Source organism: Thermobia domestica, chromosome 13, assembly GCF_964235325.1.
Source record: "Thermobia domestica chromosome 13, izTheDome1.hap1.1, whole genome shotgun sequence".
NCBI lineage: Eukaryota > Metazoa > Arthropoda > Insecta > Zygentoma > Lepismatidae > Thermobia > Thermobia domestica.
Window position 1 is genome coordinate 147,083,174 of NC_137466.1, and position 21,570 is coordinate 147,104,743.

Below are 21,570 nucleotides of genomic sequence, written 5' to 3' on the forward strand. Positions count from 1 at the left end.
CAAAAACAAAGAGAATAACGTATTACAGTAAAAACTGTTTAAGTTAACCATGTTTAGTTCAATATACCATACCAAATTAGCCTATACAAGTGGTCAACTTAAGAAGTATATAATTAGAAAAGGATTGTTTACACCACCATAACAAAGCAGTTCTGCTATCATTGGCAGCAGGTCTGTCGCAAGGAGCTTCCATTGGTATAAGAATTGTGCTTCTTCTTCTCCTCCTCTTTTTACCTTCTACCACATAGACAGCACCTAAAATGACAAGCAAACAATGACCTACATATGAGTAGTTGCTTTTTTTTTTCTCTTTTAGACTATTTTCAGTATTAGCGCTTCTTTCCGCAACGAATGCGTTTTACTGAATAACAAAATGATATTCTCAAAAGGAAGAACACGATTCTTCTGTAGCGCTGTCAACCCTGCTCGAGCCAAGCTTTTGTCGATCACTTGCACAAGCCAGGCTCATGGCTTGGCTTGATCAACAGATGAGTAGAGGCTTGTGGCCGTGGCGTGACGTGTCTGGAAGCATTTGTAATCGTTCGTGGCTCTACTGTTGAAGTGTCAGTGTTGTGTGTGTGTGTGTGTTGTAACTTAACGACAAGACGCATAATGGAATTTCAAATGGAGAATATACGTTATATTAGTAACGACCACAAGTTTATGAGAGAATTCATAGAACTGTATAAAAGTTTTCCCTGTCTATGGAAAACGAAAAGCAAAGAACGTGCTACTCCCAGGGCAGTTAAGGAGCAAGCGTATCAGACTCTAGTAGACAAGTTTCGAACAGTTGACGATCGTGTGGACAAAGCCTGCGTCATCAAGAAGATAAATTCTTTGCGTGCTTCTTTCCGGAAGGAACATCGCAAGGTTAGAGAAGCGGCGCAGAGAGGGGAAGTGTATAAGCCTACTCTTTGGTATTATGATTTGTTATTATTCACAAAAGACGTCGATGAAGATCTAAATGCAGAATATGAAGTAGATGATTATGGTGGGGAAGAAACAAGTTTAGATGACGGTACCGAACCTTATTTTACACCAGTTGAAGTGCAGGTAATTTTTGTTTCCTGTTTATTTATTATTATTTTTTTTTTTAAATTGTAAACAGAGGCGGCCCACGTTCGGTTCAAAAAATCCACTAAAATTTTAGTAAATTGAATAATTTGGGCACATATGAAATTAATTTTAATATCTGAAATGTGTGCAAAACAAAACAGCAGTAAAGAAATGTTGTCATCAGCTGAAGCTTCTAAGGACGGGACTGAAGTTTCTAAGGACGGAAGTTTAAAGAGGGATCTGAACCACTGTGCTATTGAGTGTTCGACTGGGAATCGAACCCAGGACAAGGCTCACAAGAGACTAGCATATTAAATCCTCGTCTTTCCGAGAGACTTGGTCTCGTTTGAGAAATGATTGTTCATTGTTTTAGGTCCCCACAATCATTAGGCTACCGTAGGCTAAAGGAGACGGATCATTAAGGAAAGCAGAGCCATGCGAAAGGGGGTTTCGGAGTTTCAACCCCTCATCCTTGAGAAAGAAAATATGCAAACCAAAAAAGTTACCTATTAATATATATATATACAGGCGTGGATCCAAGGGGTATAGCCCCCCCTTGACGCTCAGGTATACACTGGATAAAATGGACTTCAATCCTGCTTTACACTGGATAAAGCGGCAAACTATGGTTTAGGCCCTCCCTTGATCGTATCCTGGATCCGCGACTCTATATATATATATATATATATATATATATATATATATATATGAATTTAGAAACTTAAACTCTCCCTTTCAGGAACTTCTGTGTACGCCACTGAATGATTGTGAATTGGTAGAATGAGAATATGGGAGGATACAGAAAAACCTCAGGCCCGTAGCTAGGCCCAAAAATGTAGAAGGGGGCGATCGAACTATATAGTGCTTAATAAAAATGATAGTACAAACTTTTTGAGGTATTGGTAGACAGTATCCTATGCTGTCATATAATTATTGGGGATTTGTTTTAATTTTTTTTATGGAAGTTAGTAAAAGAACTTAATTTAGCAAAAAAAAAAAATATTTAGTTTTAAATTTTATTTACACAGAATGAATTATTAAGATATACAAAAATGAGAGAACATTAACAAAATATAAATTTTGGTTACCAAATTGATTTTGCAAGAAGACAAATTTTTTTTGCTTAGAGTTTTTTTTTTAGCTAAGTTTTACAAATAGGAATTAATTTTACATGAGTGTGTGGTGTTTTTTCACCCACATGGCTGATTTACTTTTTTTTACTTATTATGGCTGCCTCCGTTCCACCTCTTTGCCAGCCTGGATCCTTTTTATATTTCCCACTTTATTACGCTTTAAACAATTAAGAAATCTTGTTTATTTGTTAATATTGTCCCTTAGGCCAAGTTATTCTAACAAAAAAATTTTAATAGTTTTTTTTTTTTTACATTTACTTAAGCACAAATTATCTTATCCATTTTTTTTTTCAAAAAATCTATTTCCCAACACAATAGTTCATTTGCAAGCCTACCGTGAAAATTAAGGTTTGGCCGACCCCTCGTGGATACGGGCCTCGGAAACTTCCGAGCTCCCTCGCAGCTATATGGCTAACCTACACATCTTCAGTGCGAGAGGCCCTGGTTCCGGTGGGAGCTCATGCTCGGAGATCACGTAAAATTGTAGTGCCACGTCTCATATAGAATCTATTGTATGGGCGGGACGCTGAATCCCAACTTAACCAACCAATGGAAGAATTGAGAAAACCCATGAACACGATGTTCACTTGTGGATCAAACCAGGTACCCTTTACATCAGAGGGTGTGCACCCTTCCACTGAGCCACCGTGCCCAAATGTGACCTTCCGAGAGCAACGACTGGGACATTTACCTAACAAATAATGTCACGAAGACATCTTTAGTAATCAATTTATGCATAAAAACTTCCTTCCTTCTGGAGAAACACTGACAGAACTCATTGCTTGAACTATAGAATAAAATGCATCATTAATATAGTTAGTGACGATTTCAGATTTCCTTCGGTGGAACTTTCAGTACTTAGCGGGTGAAAACTGCAGTGTAAAAATACTAGTAAATCCATATGATTGGAGATATTGGCCCGGAGAAGGGAAAAATGAAATGAAATATGCAAGTTCTACGTCCCAAGGTTATGCCGATTAGGCTAAAGGAGACGGTGGTAATGAGAAATGAATGAAATGGTGGAATGAAGAAAGTGGGAGGAAACGATAGAACCCCGAGAAAACCCATGCACACGGTGTTTGTCCACCACAAAGTTCACGTGGCGCGAGCTGGATCGAACCAAGGACCCCACGCATCAGAGGTGAAGGCCCCGGGGGAGGGATCACATAGCTTACGTAGAACTTCCCCTTCTCGCATCACTGTATGTATTATAGTTTCGTAAAGATCATACTGGATACACGCCTGTGCCTACCCTTGTCAGTATATATATAGGAAGACCCGAGACTAATAAAATAAATGTTATAAAGATTGGAAATAATCAATTACTATTACACTAGCATCAACGACGCAACTAGTCGAGTTGTCGTCCAGGGCAAGAACTCTCATTAGCGCCTCCCCCCTCACTGACCAAAATGCTCCCCGACTACACCTGATATTGGCACTAAATAGAAATTCTCTTTTCCATTTTTTCTTCAAGTGGTAAAACTTAATTTCAAATTTGCCAGTAAATAATTTAATTTTTAGTAAAGATAAAACAGTAAACGAATTAGTATTTGATTGCCAAATAATCTGAGAGTATCATGTTTGACATATTCTTACAGTCCCATCATAATAATTGCAAACCACAATGCTTTTGGAATTACATCGGGATGGGCATGTGTAGAATGAATCAACGTCTGTTGCTTTAGAATAGAATATTTATTACAGTCAAGGTGTTGTCTCGTATTATGCTTGAACATTTTGCAAATCTCTTAAATCGATGTAAGTTAAATGAAAACACACACAAAAAAAAGGAACTAAAATTTAACTTTGACGGCTCTTTTGGCTCAAAGGTTTTTGCTATGTCATCAAAAGATAGTTTTGAAGCTAATGCTCTACGGATATAATCCTAAAATTGGTGAGGCGTTGTCCTCTGAGGTATTTTTTTTTTAATTTTTAGTTTGCTAAAACTTCTTTCCTTGCTTTATAATGAAAATAAATATTTGTTCAGTTTTGCGCCCCCGCAATCCGGCGCCCGGAGCACAAGTCCCGCTTGCCCTTCCCCCCTTAGTTACGCCACTGAAAAGCATACGCAGCCTTTCAAGCTTCGAAGTTCATTTCAGAATTCTTGTATACCGTTAAATATGGTAAATGTCTATTTCTCAGAGCGGGAGGGAGGTTAAAACCCAGAACCCTTTTATGTGGCATTGGTTAATCATAGAACTCTCTTGTACCACGTTATGGATAATGTCACAGAAAGCTGTGATAGTGTACATGTCTTTCACGCGGGAAACCTAGGTTCTATTCCCAGAGGGAGCTCATGTTTGGAATCCACGTTAAGCTGTAGATTGAAGTCTCAGAAATAACCTCACTGCTGAAAGAGACGCTAAACCGAAGTCCGACCAACTACTTCATTTTAGAAATACGGACCAATCTACCCTGTGTTCGATTCTTGTTGTGAACATAATTTTCGATACTAGCCTAACAGCGCTGCGGACTCCGATGTAGAAAGCCAGAAACAATGGCATTAGAAGTTGAACGTACGTACACAGTGAAACTTCCGGTGCCGCAAAATGAAACATATTCTCCCCGTGCGAAGAATGGGCATTTTGAGATGTAAAATTATGAAATTTAAATAAACTATAAATTATGAAAAATGTAAATGATTGCACGGACTTCGCACTATTAATTGGGAAAAACTGCTATAGACAAATACTGTACATAAACGTACACTTCTAGAGCTTGTAGTTTCCGAGATCTGATTTTCGAAAGAAATTGGCCACAAATATAAACGTCGCATTTTAATATATAATTATATAGATTATATATAGCATTATTATAATTAGTCGCAACTACGTTTCTGTCCTGTACAGTGCAATAGAAATCGCTTGTAGAGTACAATATTACAATTGAAACATTTAGAACTGTTCTTTTAAGATTATTGAGCCATTAAAGTGTCAAACTCCGTTGAATAAAAATCTATTTATTTATATATGTTGTCCTGACAACGACATTTCAAAATCCTATTATTTAAAACATATAAAACATATGAATATCTTTTTATATCGATATTATAATTAACATATTTTAAAATATCTTACGCCCAAATAAAATAAGGATTTACAAGTAGTAAAAATACACAAATATGCAACGTACTGTTGTATATTATGGCGCTCGACCGAATTTTCATTTTTATTTATTTACTCAATAAAAAAGAAAAAGAATTCTGGACCGTTTACCTTTACATGTTAATCATTCGAGTTTTCGAATGCACCTCGTATACTTGAAAATTGCAATTCATGTATATATATATATATATATATATATATATATATATATATATATATATATATATATATATAATATTTAATTTTATATAATAGTCATTACTTTCATACGTTTACATTAAAAATATCCCTTTTTTCTTTAACATTTATATTATTTACATAAATTCGAATATAATAAGAATACAAAAGTAAGAATTGCTTGAATATGAGTTTCTTAGGAAAATCATAAATTACTAACTTCAATATATATTTTCGCATTACAAAGATGCTTATAAATATACTTCAATAACATGAAACACGAACAATGTGATTGATATTGCGTTCTGCTATCATAGGAAAACGCATGAATATTAGGAAATACGAATATTAAAGAAAACACATAACATTAAGACATTTGTTGACATAAATCGAGTAACTGCGATTATAGACATGAACTCAAAGATTAAATAACAAAATAAAATACATTAAACAAACTTACATATCCATGAAATACTTTGTTTTCCTCCTATTTGAAAACTAAGTTCCCTCTGTTAAGTATTCTTTATATTAGCTTTCCTTATAATCTCTGGATGAACTAAAGTTTTGACTAAATCCATCCACCGTTTTCTAGTGTTTTCAGTAGATTGCCATAATTTACTTTCATCAATATTTCGTAATCCTAAAATTTTCCCCGTTCTTATATCCATAAGTTCAAATATTTTAGGATTAATTTGTTTCGTACATAAATAAGGTCCAGCAAACATATCACAAAATTTATATATCCTTTTCAATGATGCATCACTCTGGGGATGTAATCTTAAGAATACCAAATCATTAGTCTGAATTTTAATTTTACCCAATTGCTGTTCTTCAACTTTCAAGTTTCGAGACTTGAATTTCTGCATTCTGCGAAAATGAATCATACTCACAAGATGTGAATAATCAGTTTCATTGTTTCCATTAATTTGAACTCCAAAATGTTGTTCAATCGGTGCGACATAGTCTGTCCCATTATGAATATTGTTTCTGTTGTGATTAGACTGTGTCGTATTACCGGTAAAATTACACTGAGAAAAAAAATGTAGGTGGCATACTTAAAAACGTAGGTTACATTCGTAATTCCTGTAGTTTCTGGACTTAACGTACAAACGTATATAACATCCTGCAGCAAACGTATAGCTGAAAAAGTATGTATTATACGTACTGTCTGCACAAGTGCAATGACGTCATTCGTGTGACGTTATCTGCAGTAACAAGTATATACGGAGGTAATATCTAGCTTTGTGACGTCAGGGTCGTATGTAGCATGTGGGTTAATAATGACGACATACACTGACTATCAGGACGGAGCATGATTTCAAGAAGTATGCAATATACGTTCTGTACGTATGTTTCTTGCGTTCAACCCCGAGACAGCATCTATATTGTACTTGTGCCCCATACGTACGACTAGATACAGTATACGTATTGTACGTATGTATTATACAGATTTTCCTTATGTCGCACACAGCTTGTCCAGATACAGCATACAGAATATCCGTATGCACCATACAGAGTGCATATATGTAGCTTACAGACTGTCTGCATGCAGCATATAGATTATACGTATGTCGCGTACAGGTTGGCCATATGTAATGTATAGATTGGATGTATATAGCTAATAGGTTGTCCATATGAAATATACAGATTTTACCTGTATCGAATACGTATTGCCTTCTTGTAATGTATGGATCGGACATATGCAGGATCTAGAGTGTACGTATAGTGCACCATTATTAAAGTGCTGCAACATACTGCAAAGTGCATGATACATTCTTACTGTAATGTTGTCAAATATTGTTTTACTCTGTATGAAAACAAAAATAGCTTAAAATATGGTTGATCTCCTTTGTGCCAATAATAATAAAATTAACAATACTACACTTTTCAAATCTTAGTTTGGAGCAGTGAAACTGTCCAAAGAAATGTATTTACCTGCAGGGTGTCCTATAAGTTTGGGCTTCCTGCTAATTCGTTGGAAAGCTACTGCAAAGTCAAGTGTTGAAAAGTGACACAAGCGTTAATTTTAAAATTATGGGCACAAAGCAGGGGCGGATCCAGGACGGACTTCTGGGGGGGGGCCGGTCGGCGGTAATACTGCTACTTTTAAGAGCTCCAAACTTGTTATGGATGGGTTTATTTATATATAAAATAAGAAAGTTTCCTCTTGTGGGGGGGGGGCGATCGCCCCGATCGCCCCCCTCTGGATCCGCCCCTGGCACAAAGGAGGTTAACCATATATTAAACTATTTTCGTTTCCATACAGAGTAAATCAATATGTGATATATTACTGTAAGAATTTATCATATGGTTTGCAGTTAGTTAGTTGCAGCACCTCAATAATAATGCAAAATGCACAGCCTTATACAATCCTATATTCAAACTCAAACAAGATTTACGTACAATCATTTATTAAGCTGTTATCATCCATTGCTTGTACGATATAAAGATTATTTTACCTCATTCTTTTCCTTAATAGTATCTTCTACTAAAGTGCAGTTGTTACCACAAGAGGCCTGAATAGAATTTTCCAGAAATAACTTCTCTGTACATTTTAATTAACAGGTATGTCTTTTTTTTTTTTTAAATGTCGCAATAATTAAAAGTGTGGTGTCAGCCGGAAACGTATTCGCTTACAATATGATTCCTACTCAGTACTCGCCATTAAAAATGAAACACCAAGAAGGAGACTGGGTAGATGCGCCAAAGTTCCCAGGCCGATACCTAATAGTAAGTGCAGAATACTCTTAAACGTTCGCTGTATTCGCTGTGTGACAACGTGGTGACAGCGGAGGCGTTGTGCAGCCATCGACTAAACATATTTATTCTTCCCTGCTATAGACATTCTGCAAATTTGGACTTTCCTGGATGCATCCTTCTTAGTGCAACATTTTAAGGAAAGAACAATTTAACAGTCTCATACATTGCTTAAAGAAAGAGCAATGATTCTCAGAATTACTCGGAAGATATATATACACAATAATTTAAAACCGTTATTTCAAACTTTGCAATTCAAAGCACGAAAAGAACTATAGATAAAGGAACACTGATTTTAGCCAAATAGTAATTAGTAAACTTAATCACACTCAGTACCATTAGTTGCTTGGTGTTATCCGTAAGTCAGAGATCACGGTATCTCATTTCGTGTAGATTTTTGCATTTGTTTAACGCTAAAAATGTATTTTATCGCTAATTGAACCCAGTACCATATATATACCGACAGGACGTACCTTAGTCACAAGGTGACATGAGTGAAACACTAAACTATTCGATTGACACCTGCGGCCTTGTCAACACTAGAGAAAGTTACAAAGTGATTAAGTAAATACGGAACATAGTTCATACAAAGTATAGCGATGTATGAAGTCTCCGTTTCATACGACTTGGATAAAGGATACATCTGAAATAGCAACAAAGAAATATATAATGATTTCTCTGGATAATTTGGATTAGTCCAGAATTCGAACACACACACGCTTGTAAGTCCAACATTTTTTTTTTAACTTCTTTCTTCGGATTCCCAATAAAGTTGACTACTGAAAAGCTGAGTTATAGATTCTGTATTAAAACAACACCTTCGCTAGACATGTTCAGTATACACATTGTCTTACATACAGAACAATACATTAGTTATTAATGCATGTCTGAAATAATAGTGCTTCGTATAGAATTTTACTTCATCCAATCGCAATAGCACAAAGATAAAAAATATTGCTAGGGATAATGTTCTTATTACAGAGAAAAAGAATTAAAATGACTTAACATTAACAATCATTTTCTTTAAACAGAGATAATATTTTATTATAATTTATGGAAGAAAGAAATAATTTGTAGTACAGTATCTTTATTAGGGTTATATATTCGTACAAAATAATGTAAGTACAACTGAGTCTGTCTTCAGAAAGGACGTACTTTTAGCCACAACCTACACTGCTTCTTTTGACTGTCTTTCAAGCAGAATCCTGGTTTGATGCACGAAATACCTGCAACAAAAATCAGAAAATATTTAAAATGTTATATTCAGTGTGCTTAATTTGGTTGTACTTAACAATACAAAGTACCTTAACATTTTTGAGATTAAATGGACAAAATCTGTTCGGTCAGGTATGGACTTTTGGGTTGCACGTAGAAAAACTATGAAGTGTTTATTGATGCTGAACAACAACTCAAAATGTATTACCATTCAAAAGTAAGTGGGTACCTCAATGGTGTTCGGGCTACCATGGGGTACCTAATGTCTGTATTTTTTAGATATATGAAAATATATGTCTCTAAAATGTAAGGAACTGACATCTGTTTACCGAAAACCTCAACTCGGTAAGCCTTATGGATATCGAGATATGGGAAAATAAAGAGCGACACTACAGAACTGTGGAGTTTGCGTACTAGATGGTGCAGTTTCGGAAACGTAATTACGAGGGCTTACAACAACCTCAAAAGTAGTTTCAATTAAATACACTACACACACGCCCTGATGGGGGTTTTCGGGTACCATGATATTCCCAGAACTCTCATTTCTAAATATTCTAAAATATATCTTAATAACGTTTTAAAGTACGTTAGAGGTGTGTGTTTACCGAAACCGCAAATAGGTACGCCTAACAGTTACCGAAATATGGTGAAATAAAAAGCGACACCATAGGTACGTGGAGCTTGCATATTAGACAGTACAATTTAGAAAATTAATTAAAATATGACTATCAAGATATTGTCAAATAAAGGGAGGATCCATATAGTTATGGGGTTTTCGTGTTAGGTGGTAAAATTTCCGAAACCGGTCATGTAAAGTTAATAAGCATCAGTAGCAATTTCATCTTAAAATAATTAGGTATTTCCATGGAGTTTAAGAACATCATGGGGTCTACCAAGATTAAATTTTAAAAGTTTTGTAAAATATATTTTGACATTTGTAAAGAGTATTAGAAATATGTATTTACCTAAAAGTTCCAGCTAGTACATCTAGCAGCTAGAGAGACACCATACAATAAAAGCGTATTAGATCTTGAAATTTCAGAAAACAATTATTGATCCTAACAAAAGTTAAATAAGATGGTACTTATATGGATTAAGTGAGTACCTCAGACTCGTCAGTACAATTTCGATCGAAAGATTAATTCAGCTCTAAATTTTCTTTGGACAATTCCAAGCGTTCATCGGGCTCTGAAATAAAGTGAACATTTTTTGTCAATATCTAATATAGCAAGCGAGATATAAGGAATTATGCATTTTATGACGTCGTAAAAATAGAGACCCACATGGATTTGTACTTTTGAGTATTTGCTGTAAGAAGAAGAAATTTCAGAAAACAACCGTATATACCTTAATAGACAATTAAATGGGCGAGGGCACGATGGCTTAGGGGTAGAGTGCTTACCTCTAGTGTATTGGGTTCTTGGTTCGATCCACGGTCAAGTCAGTTTGTAGTGCACATCGTATTCGTGGGTTTTCTCGGGGTACTCTCTTTCCTCCCATTTTTGCATTCCATCAATTCTGTCAACAACATTCACTTGCTTTAATCATAATCTCCCTGAGACTAAAATGCATAATCGTGGGTCGCTACACTGAAATATTTCCTTTTATTTAATTTTAAAATTAAATAGGGAGTTAAGTATGATCGTATCTCTACAGGTTAAGTGAATACTCCAATAGTTTCTGCAAAAAAAGATTAGTTAAATACCCTACCACTAAGCTACTGTGTCCCCGCCCACTGAATTGTCTATTAAGGTATATACAGTAGTTTTCTGAATTTTTTTTCTTATAGGAAAGAGCCAAAAGTACAAATCCGTAAAGATCTCTATTTTTACGTCATAAAATATATAATTCCTTATATCTTGGTTACTATCTTAGATATTGACAGCGAATTTTCATTCTTTTGCACAGCACGATGAACCCTTGGAATTGCCTGAAGAAAACCTAGGACTGAACTAATCTTTCGAACGAAATTGTACTGAGGTACTCATTTAACCCATAGAAGTACCATCTTATTTAATTTTGTTGCCACCAATAATTGTTTCCGAAATTTCAAGATCTCGTACGCTTTTATTTCACAGTGTTTCTCCAGATGTTAGATGTACTAGCTGGAAGTTTTGGGTAAACACATATTTCAAATACTGTTTACAAATGTCAGATTATATTTTCAAAAGCTTTTAAAATTTAATTTTGGTAGACTCCATGATGTTCTAACACTCCATGAAGATATCTAATTACTTTAAAATGAAATTGCTACTGGTGTTTATTAACTTTCCATGACCGATTTCGGAAATTTTAGCATCTAACACGAAAACCCCTTAACTGTGTTGGTCCTCCCTTTATTTGACAACATCTTGATAGCCGTTAGTCATATTTTAATTCAATTTCCGAATTGTAGCGTCAAGTATGCAAGCCCCACATACCTATAGTTTATTTTCCCATACCTCGGTATCCATAAGGCTTACCGAGTTGCAGTTTTCAGTAAAAAAAAAAAAAAAAATCAGTTCTTTACATTTTAGAGACATGTATTTCCATATATCTAAAACGCAGAAATTAAGTACCGCATTGGAACTCCATTGGAGTACTCACTTACTTTTGCATAGCAGGGTAAAAACGCCAGTGGTTCTCACTTTAAGGTTGAAAACATACTATTTTGTCTCTTCTCTGAGCATCGTGAATCTGTCGGAGCTGTACCATAGTTGGAAAGACTCACTGATCCTTCCTATAATGACCATGTAGTTAGAATTAAAAAAGGAGTAGCCGTTGGAGGAAAAACAATATTTTAAAATCCTTGCACCAGTAGTCGTCACCTTAAAATCAAAATGTTCCAGTAGTAGTCAGGATTTTCTACCAGTGTTCGTCACTCAAATAACTTGACATAATTTATTCAAAAACGCACTGTGTATCAGTTTAGGGTTAAGAATACAATATAAAGTAGTAAGCTTAATAACTTTGCATCACTTTTAGCACTCAAGAAATAAAATAAAAACGTTTTTACATACTTTTTAAAGCAATTTCAGAGAGAAAAATGTTAACTGAATTCAAAAGTTAACTGTATATCACTTCCACGTTAAGAGTACAATATTAAATACTATGTTTAATAACTATACGTCACTTTAAACTCTCAAGAATGAAAATAAACGTTTGTACATACATTTTAAAAACAATCTGAGAAACAAAATAAGTTAACTGAATTCAAAATTTAATTATACATCACCTTAAGCTTGAGAATACACTATAAAATACAGAGATTAATAAAAAATGAAATCTTTAAGTTTAACGTCCCACGATTATGCCGGTTAGGCTACAGGAGACGGAGATAATGAGAAATGAGTGAAATGGTGGAATGAAGAAAGTGGGAGGAAACGGGAGAACCCCGAGAAAACCCACGAGCACGGTGTTTGTCCACTACAAAGTCCACACGGCGCGAGTTGGGATCGAACCAGGGACCCCAAACACCGGAGGTTAACACTCTACCACTGAGCCACCGCGCCCCCCTGAGATTAATAATAATGCATTACTGAAGAATGAAAACAAAAATGTTTTAGCTACCTATATTGTATTTACATGTTACCGGTATTTCTCATTAACTTTTTTTTTTCTTTTTATATCTCATGATCAAGTGTAGGGATGCGCAAGAGAAAAGATTTGAGATTGTCTCCTCTCGAAAAGGTGCCGCGAAAGTTATGTCTCGTCTCGAAAACTGGATCCGTTTCTATTGGAAGAGCTCTATCTCGTCTCGAATTTCGTAACAAAAATTCTGTCTCGTCTTGTCTCGTGCGCATCCCTAATCAGGTCCATAGCCAAAAACTTCATTTCGGAGGGGGTTCGATAGGGCTTTGGGATATCCGAATTTAGATATAGATAATCGATATTGACAAACTATCGAAACTTGTTCGAAATATCGAAAAATACAGCAATATCGAAATATAAACAATATCAAAAATCGAAAATATAGAAATATGAAAGAGATCAAAAATATGGATATATCGATCAAAAATGGATATATGATCTTGGAATACGATTTGGTGGAATAATGTGGGAGAAAAATAATCATTGATTAAATATTAAATTGAAAAGAAATAAGAGCCTGACGCTCAAATACTTATCTATCCGGCACCCATCTTGATCCCCATAAAATATCATGAAGTGCTTGATTGATTCTAAACCCAATAATAGTAATAGTAATTTAACAACAAACACAGAATATATAATTTACGCACCTTGAAATGTAGAAATTAATGATTGTAATCCCCAGCTTTCCAATAGACGTTTGATTTCTCCAAATGAAGATTCGGATATCTTGTTTCTTCTCAAGCAATAATGGGTTACAATAATCAGTTGCAGTCCAAAGCCAAGTCACTAAGTTAAGCATGAAAATAAAGAATTCATTAGTTAGATGCATACAAAATCCTACGCATATAAATCCGAATCTACTTGTATTAAATTGTAAATTTAAACAAACTAAATTATACTACTTTGGAAAGCGTCTCCAAATATAATGTTTTCATTCTAAAGTGAAGGAATTTTTAAAATCGGATGACCCGTTTGCGCTGTACACTCGCTATGCGTCCAATGTGAAATGAAAATGCAACATTGCCATTTACATGGACCCACAACGTAAGTGAGTGAAGTTACTGTCTTTTACGCTAACATGTCGATGGCCAGCCCCCGTTTCAAACAGTAACTTCATTCACTTATGTTGTGGGTCCAGGTAAATGACAACGTTGCATTTTCATTTAAAATTGGGTGCATAAAGAGTATACAGCACAAACATCTCGTCCGATTTTTTTTTAAAAAGTGTTCACTTTAGATTGAAAACGTCATATTTCGAGATGTTTTTCCTCTTACATTTTGTTGTAACTCTGATAATAACAGAGTTATCCTATGTCAGGGAACGTTTGAGACATCCTGTATACATCATAAGAAGTTCCTTTCTAAATTCTACACGGATGTGGTTTCATTGAATGTGAGGTGGGTGATACACATTAGGCCTTTTGGGAGTACGTCACACGGACGACCGTAATTTTGTGTTCAAAATTTTTATGAATTGATGGGATATGTGATACATATGGCCACGGACTAGAATTTTCTCAGTATGTCAAATATGCAATCAGATTTCATGCAGCTTAATTTGGTGAAAAGCTATTGCCAATTGAACGTTACATTTACCTCTTTCTTGCAGATGTTGAACCATGCCGTTAGCACGTGAGGAATGGATCGAAATAATCAAACTGTGGGGCGGGAGGAGTATATGTGCAGTGGTTGCCGATTGCAGTCATCCACAATGTGACTCTGTGTCACATGTTTCAGTGTCACAGTAATTAACTAAATTTGAGAAGACGGGGACATTCGTGAACATACATCGTAGCGGTTCAAACTCGCGGAACCTTTTTCCTTCCCCATTTTGAACCGGTACATGAAAATGCCATTTTCTCCATGTTTGCCTGCGCCGATTTTGAAAATTCCTTCACTAATCGATTTCTCTCGTCGAGTACTACAAGAAACAGTTAAAATCTCGCGGGCCCTTTATTCTTCCCCATTTTGAACTGATACATGAAAATGCGATTTTCTTCATGCTTGCCTGCGCCGATTTTGACAATTCTTCACTAGTCGATTTCTCTCGTCGAGTACTACAAGAATCAGTTAAAATCTCGCGGTCCTTTTTTCTTCCCATTTTGAACCGGTACCTGAAAATGCGATTTTCTTCATGTTTGCCTGTGCCGATTTTGAAAATTCTTTCAGTAATCTATTTCTGTCGTCGAGTACTACAAGAATCAGTTAAAATCTCGCGGGCCCTTTTTTCTTCCCCAAGCCAATATTTTTGTATATTTTGAATGTATTCAAGTATGGAACAAAAGTATTATATAATTCCCTTAGTAGGTTTCTCAACTTCATATTTTTCAACTTAAATTTTATTTATTTTAATTATTTATTTTCTTGTGACTCAATATTTAATTGCAATCGTTCATTGGGGAGAAGGGTGGCCATTCTCAAATATATAAATATAGTATTCTTAAAATTTATGTGTTCTCGTACTATTAGTTTCTTCCACTAGACCTGGAAATTGAAAAATTAATACCTGGAAAACCTGGAAAATTCAGGGAAATTGAGTTCCATATTTATATATGAACACTGCTATTTACAATTTTTTTTTCGAATAGGGAGAACTGTACAAAAGGGTGTTTTGGGAATGGTATAACAATAGGTTTCTGGGAGTGTTGTTCGAAATGAAATCTTTAAGTTTTACGTCCCACTATTATGCTGGCTAGGCTAAAGATAACGGGGTGTTGTTTGTTCGGTGGGGGTCAATGTTGCCAATTTTGGGTAAAGTCGCTAAATAAGGGGAATTCGACCTCAACGATAGCGTAGGTTGACCATAAAATTTTCAGTTAAAAACGGGACAGGTTCTTGCAACCCTAGACTTTTAGATCTACCTTTGTTCTTATCAGTGCCTTGATATCAGATTTCCTCCTCTCTCTCTTTGTTACAGAACGGGTACTTATGAAAAAGGAAAGACACGTTGAAATTTGTTCAACACACAACCAACTGCTAAAACCTCTGCTGCCTTTCGAGCAGTACTGCGAACTATAGAGTATGTTTAATATAGGGAATTTCAGTTCAATTTTTGCCTCTTTGTTATTATTAATTATTAATACTTTTAAAAGGAGTAAAGATACTGGGTTTGTTATTTACTTCTTTCATTTACATAGAACGGGACGAATACTACTTTTTCCATCTACTGACGGGACGGCCGGGACACGCCACTAAAACGGGACTGTCCCGGTCAAAACGGGACGTATGGTCGCCCTACGATAGCGACAAAAAATATTTTTTTCCGATTGGAGACTTTTTTGGGTGATTTTTAAATGACGATTTACCTACTTACACATTTAGCGACTTTCTGCTCCAAACAAAATGTTCATCTGTAGAGAAGCATTATTAGTTCAAAACAGTTTTTACGTTCTTTTTTTCTGTTTGTTTGTTTTAATCAGCGCAACTGATGAAGAGTTTGGAAATACAGCATACTCACTGCCCCACAATCCTGCATTGTTATGTTACCCTTGCCCTCTAACGAAGAACAACTACAAACTTGATGTCCTTTAGTTCGCAGAGTTTCCGTTGAGAAACACACGTAATACATCATTACCGATAGCAACAAGATTAGCTATAGATTGCGTGAATAAAGGCGAAGAAGATGTTTGTTATATTTGTCCTTTGGGGTCTTTTAATTATTCTGCACTTTTTCTTTTACAAAAAAATGATCCCTGAATTAAAGGATTGGTTGCGCCCTATTTACAAAGATGTGAGTAGAACCAGCGGCGCAAATCTGTCTTCAACATTGGGAGGGGGGGGGGTAAGACCGTTACCATACTTTTTTTGACGATGTCCAAAATACTTATGAAGTTGAAAAACAATGTTGTGGAGGATCAGAGTTGTCTTCAGCGTTCGGAGGCTGCAGATATGAGGCTTATTCTGGGGGACATCTATTTTATCTCACGTTCCTTTGTAGCAATCGGACAAAAATAATCAAATTTCTCCCAAAAAACACATTTCAAATCGGATTATTGGGGAGAAGTCCCCCTCAGTTCCAAGATTGGAGGGGACATGTATCCGTCATCCCCCCCCCACGGATTTGCGCCAGTGAGTAGAACATATTGTTTAGTTTACATCTACAACTTTAAAACAATGCTTATAGACAATGAATTTCTCTATTATTTTTTATAGCGACTTTTCACCCAAAATTGGAGTCGTCATATCCCGTTTCGCAAACTTATTGCCAACATTTTGGAAACTGGTTGCGAAGAGAGCTACAATGGATGAGTCGAGTTATTTCGTCGCTTCCGCTGTGAACCTAAGTACAAGATTCCAAAGAGATTAAGAAAAAATGAAATGAAACCTTTGAGTTTTACGTCCCACAGTTATGCCGGTTAGGCTAAAGGAGACGCTGATGATAAGCAATGAATGAAAGGTGGAATGAAGAAAGTGGAAGGAAACGGGAGAACCCCGAGGAAACCCACGCACAAGGTGTTTGTCCATCACAAAGTTCATTTGACGGGGGCTGGGATCGAACCCGGGACCCCAAGTACCGGAGGTGAACGCTCTACCACTGAGCCACCGCAGCTCTTAAGAGATTAAGAGTCACAAACATAGTCACTTTCAATTTTGTAATATATATAGGTCTATATATTGCATCACTGACTAATAACTAAAATCCTTGGATTGTATATATAAAAGTCGCCCCCTGCCCGTAAAAAGCTTCATTCGAACTCGGAATCGAACAATTGCATCTGTAAAACAGTGCTGATTTGATTTTAACGTTCCTTTCAGCAGCAAGGCTGTATGAGACGTGGACCTACAGATTAACGTGGAATCTGAACCACATAAGCTCCGGCCGGGAATCGAAAAAATGAAATGAAATCTTTGAGTTTTATGTCCTACGGTTATGATGGTTAGGCTAATGGAGACGGTGATGAGTAATGAATTAAATAGTGGAATGAAGAAAGTGGGAGGAAACGGGAGAACCCCGAGAAAACCCACGCACACGGTGTTTGTCCACCACAAGGTTCACTTGGCGGGGCTGGGATCGAACCCGGGACCCCAAGCACCAGAGGTGAACCTTCTACCACTGAGCCACCGCGGCCCCCGGCCGGGAATCGAACCCGGGTGTCCCACGCCAAAGGCGTGTTCACTAACCACTTAGCCACGAGGGAGCTCATCTATAAGGCAGTGTAAGCAAACAAAAAAACGCACACTGGATGTTTGCGCAACTGAGGATCAAAACATTCTCAATGGAGTATGAGAAATAGTTAACGCCAATCAAAGTGTGCTTTTGCTTATTTATTACTTCGTTAATACTTAATTCCTTCTAGAAATAGTGAAACTATACTATGAAGAAACACTAATAAACTAATAACAATTACGTTGTATTTCTTACCACACCACGACCATTTTTACCACCCATAGAATTTGAACCTAGTACTATACTGCATTAGTCACGCCGTAACGAAAGATGAACATCTGGCACTCGTAGCTGTTGAAGCTACCTGTATATCACGCGGCCTGCGTTGGTACTCCTCAACATAAATACCTCACAGCCCAAAGCCAGGAAACATCACAGACAGAAGACAGGGGCACAAGCAGTGCCTGACACTTCACGAACTCTAAACCCGCCAAGACTCAACTCAACATGACCTTCAATTACGTTCTAGAAACCAAACCAATGCTAAGGCACAAACTTACCAACTTCCTATATGAAAACACAAGAAAAAAAATCTAACTTTTTTGGTTCCAAAGTGATGACATAACAATAATACTAAAAAGGTTTTAATTTTCAGTAACCCAAACATTAATTAACTAGGGAACATAACAAAGCAAAAATAAATAAAAATAAAAATAAATTAAATTAAAAAATAAAAATCTGACAAGTAAACTCTCCCTGACTACTATTTTTTTTTTAATTTCAGTGAGGCTGTAAAATATGTTAGTATCTTCGTAAAATATATATATTTCAATGTAAACAAGTTCTTTAAACAAAAGAAAGCTTTGTAGTAGAGCGCTTACCTCTGACGCGTTAGGTCCCTGGTTCGATTCCTGCTCCCGACAAATAGCCTTTTGGTGAACACTGTAGGTGTGGTTATTCTTAAGACTTTCCAGTTTCCTTACATTTTCTTGATTCCACCATTATCATGTATCTCATTGTCACCGTCTCTCTTACATTGATGTACAATCATGGGGCGTTAAACTAAAAGCAAAAAAAAAAAAAAAAAAAAAAAATTTGCAAATATCCTAGTAAAAATGAGTTTTCTAGACTACACAAGTGGCCCCGCGTAGGGTAGTCGCTAGCGCTCTCGCCTTCGGTGCGAACGGTTCCGGGTTCGATCCCGGGGGAGAACTCGGTCGAAAAAGTATCAAAAGATTTTAAGTCCAGCCATCCTGAATGAGGTTTCCTTGGGTTTTCCTCATTCACAGCAGGCAAATGCCGGAGTGGTACCTAACATATAGGTCCCAGGCCGTTTTCTTCCTTCCCCAATCCTTTCTTCCCTTCCTTTCCCCGGATAGTGTACTCGCCGAGGAAAGTCATCCCTCATATGGGGTAACAAGGCCATTGATGCCGAAAGCCCAGAAATCTAAATCCTAAATCCACTACACAAGGAAATTTCCGCGCTGAAAACGGTTTATTAGCAATTATGTTAAGCAGTCCTGTAGTAAATCTGCACCAAGTAATAAATCGTCACATATAAAATGGAATGAATAAACACATAACATTCATTTTGCTACCTTGAAACACAATATGTTTCAAAACATTAATATTCAAAGTTTTTTCAAAATTCAGATTCACCCATTCCATTCTCCTCAATCATTTACGAGTTACAATAGTAAGAATTGTAGTCATAAACTACATTACTTACTTAGTACTATATTAAAGCAAGTTACACTAAAAGAATATATAATTAATGGGAATATTTAACTAAAGTAATAGTTAACTATTGTACTTACCCAGGCTTCCCAGGTTTCCTTCCTCTCTTCTGTTCCGTTTGTAAACAACCTCGTTTCGCAAGCAAAAGACGGTAGTTCAATGACGTCAGCCATGGCGAAAGAAAGAGTGTCTATAGGCGGTCTGGATCTTACACACAGATGGACGTATATAACGTATAGCTGAAGTATTTAACATACGTATACGTATGTAAAATACAGAAGATTGTTAGATATCAGACATCCTGCAGAGACATGATGTAATATCTAAGCGGGTAAAAGGCAGTACCTATGTAGTATATGGATAAAGTACGCTCCGTACAGATTTCCTTAATAAACATAACGAATCCTTGTATTTGTACAATATACCGCTGTCCGGATAATGGATTTTTCTCAGTGTAGATTCAGTTCTCCTTCGTTTCACTGGTGGTGAAATATCGTGTCTCCTAATGGATCTGTACTTGTTATTTACATGACATCCACGGTAGTCTGTCCTGCCATGGTTTCTGTTCCGCGAAGGCTCCCTCGAAGCATCCGATGTATCTCTATTTTGCTTCTTAGAAGTAGCCGCTTTGTTGTCAGGCGGATAATTTCTGTTTGACTTCCTTTTTTCTGTCAATCCAATCTTTTCTTCGCCAATCATTTTGACTTCCATCTCTGTTGTTAGGTTTGGTTACATTACCGGTACATATGTATTTTACATTATCTTGTACACTAGGATCACTCTTTAATCTCACATGAATGTATCGAAATTGGTTACGATTAATGTTAGTTTGGTTCAAGTTATCACTGTATTGGACCATTGAAGGATTTTGAAAATCTCGTAATGTCATGCTTAGATGATTGAAATCAACGCACTGTATTATGTTCCGTAAGGACATCGTCGGATTGCTCACTATTAATATCATATTAGTCTTGTCATTAAATGCACAGTTCAACAGATTCAACTCAATCGGCCAATCAATACAAACATTGGTGGGAACACAAGTCTTCTTTCTGAATTTCACAGATACTGGAATCATCTTTCTTCTTGCTACTAATGTCATGCACATACCATTAAAGGATTCTATTATCATTACTTCATCTTCACGATTAATATCATGACATGATACATACTCAACATGGTACTGTAAATTCAAGTAGTCAATAGCATTCACTAGACGAAAAGGATCGTAACTTTTCACACTTTGATGCATACCAAAATCATCATTACACGCAGCATCCATAAGACAATCAAAAACATTCGACTGAAAAGAAAAGTTAGGATAGTCTGTTCCAACCAATAGGCAGTATGCTTTTGAGAAAACTCAGTAAATTTCACTAATGTAAATTCAAAAATTTGCTTTCTCCGTTGTTTCTATACTATCTACAGAGTCTTGAACCTCGTTGGATCTCTGTACTATCTTGCCCATTTCTTCATCATAACGCTCTAACCTAACTGTGATTTCCTGGTTCATTTGACTCAATTGTTGTTGTATTTGGTCCCATTTGCCATCGTTACATTGCTGCAATTACTCGAATTTTTCATCAAAATGTTGAGCTTGTTCCCTAGTTCGTTGATTCATCTTTTGGTCTAATTTTTCAAATTGTTGATTAATTTTTTCAAACTGTTCATCATTTCGTCGAGCTTGCTCCTGAGCTTGAAGAGCTTG

The 21,570-nt window shown here is 36.2% G+C and overlaps 1 protein-coding gene across 1 annotated transcript in view; it reads left to right on the plus strand.

Annotated features, from left to right (window-relative positions):
• The first annotated feature begins 868 nt into the window (after positions 1-868).
• Positions 869-21,570, plus strand: part of LOC145668626 (uncharacterized) — an 87,288-nt gene continuing 66,586 nt past the window's right edge. The window contains 1 exon segment of the mRNA XM_081736668.1: positions 869-1,053. Within this exon segment, the coding sequence (XP_081592794.1) occupies positions 1,013-1,053 (41 nt within the window). The 5' untranslated portion in view covers positions 869-1,012.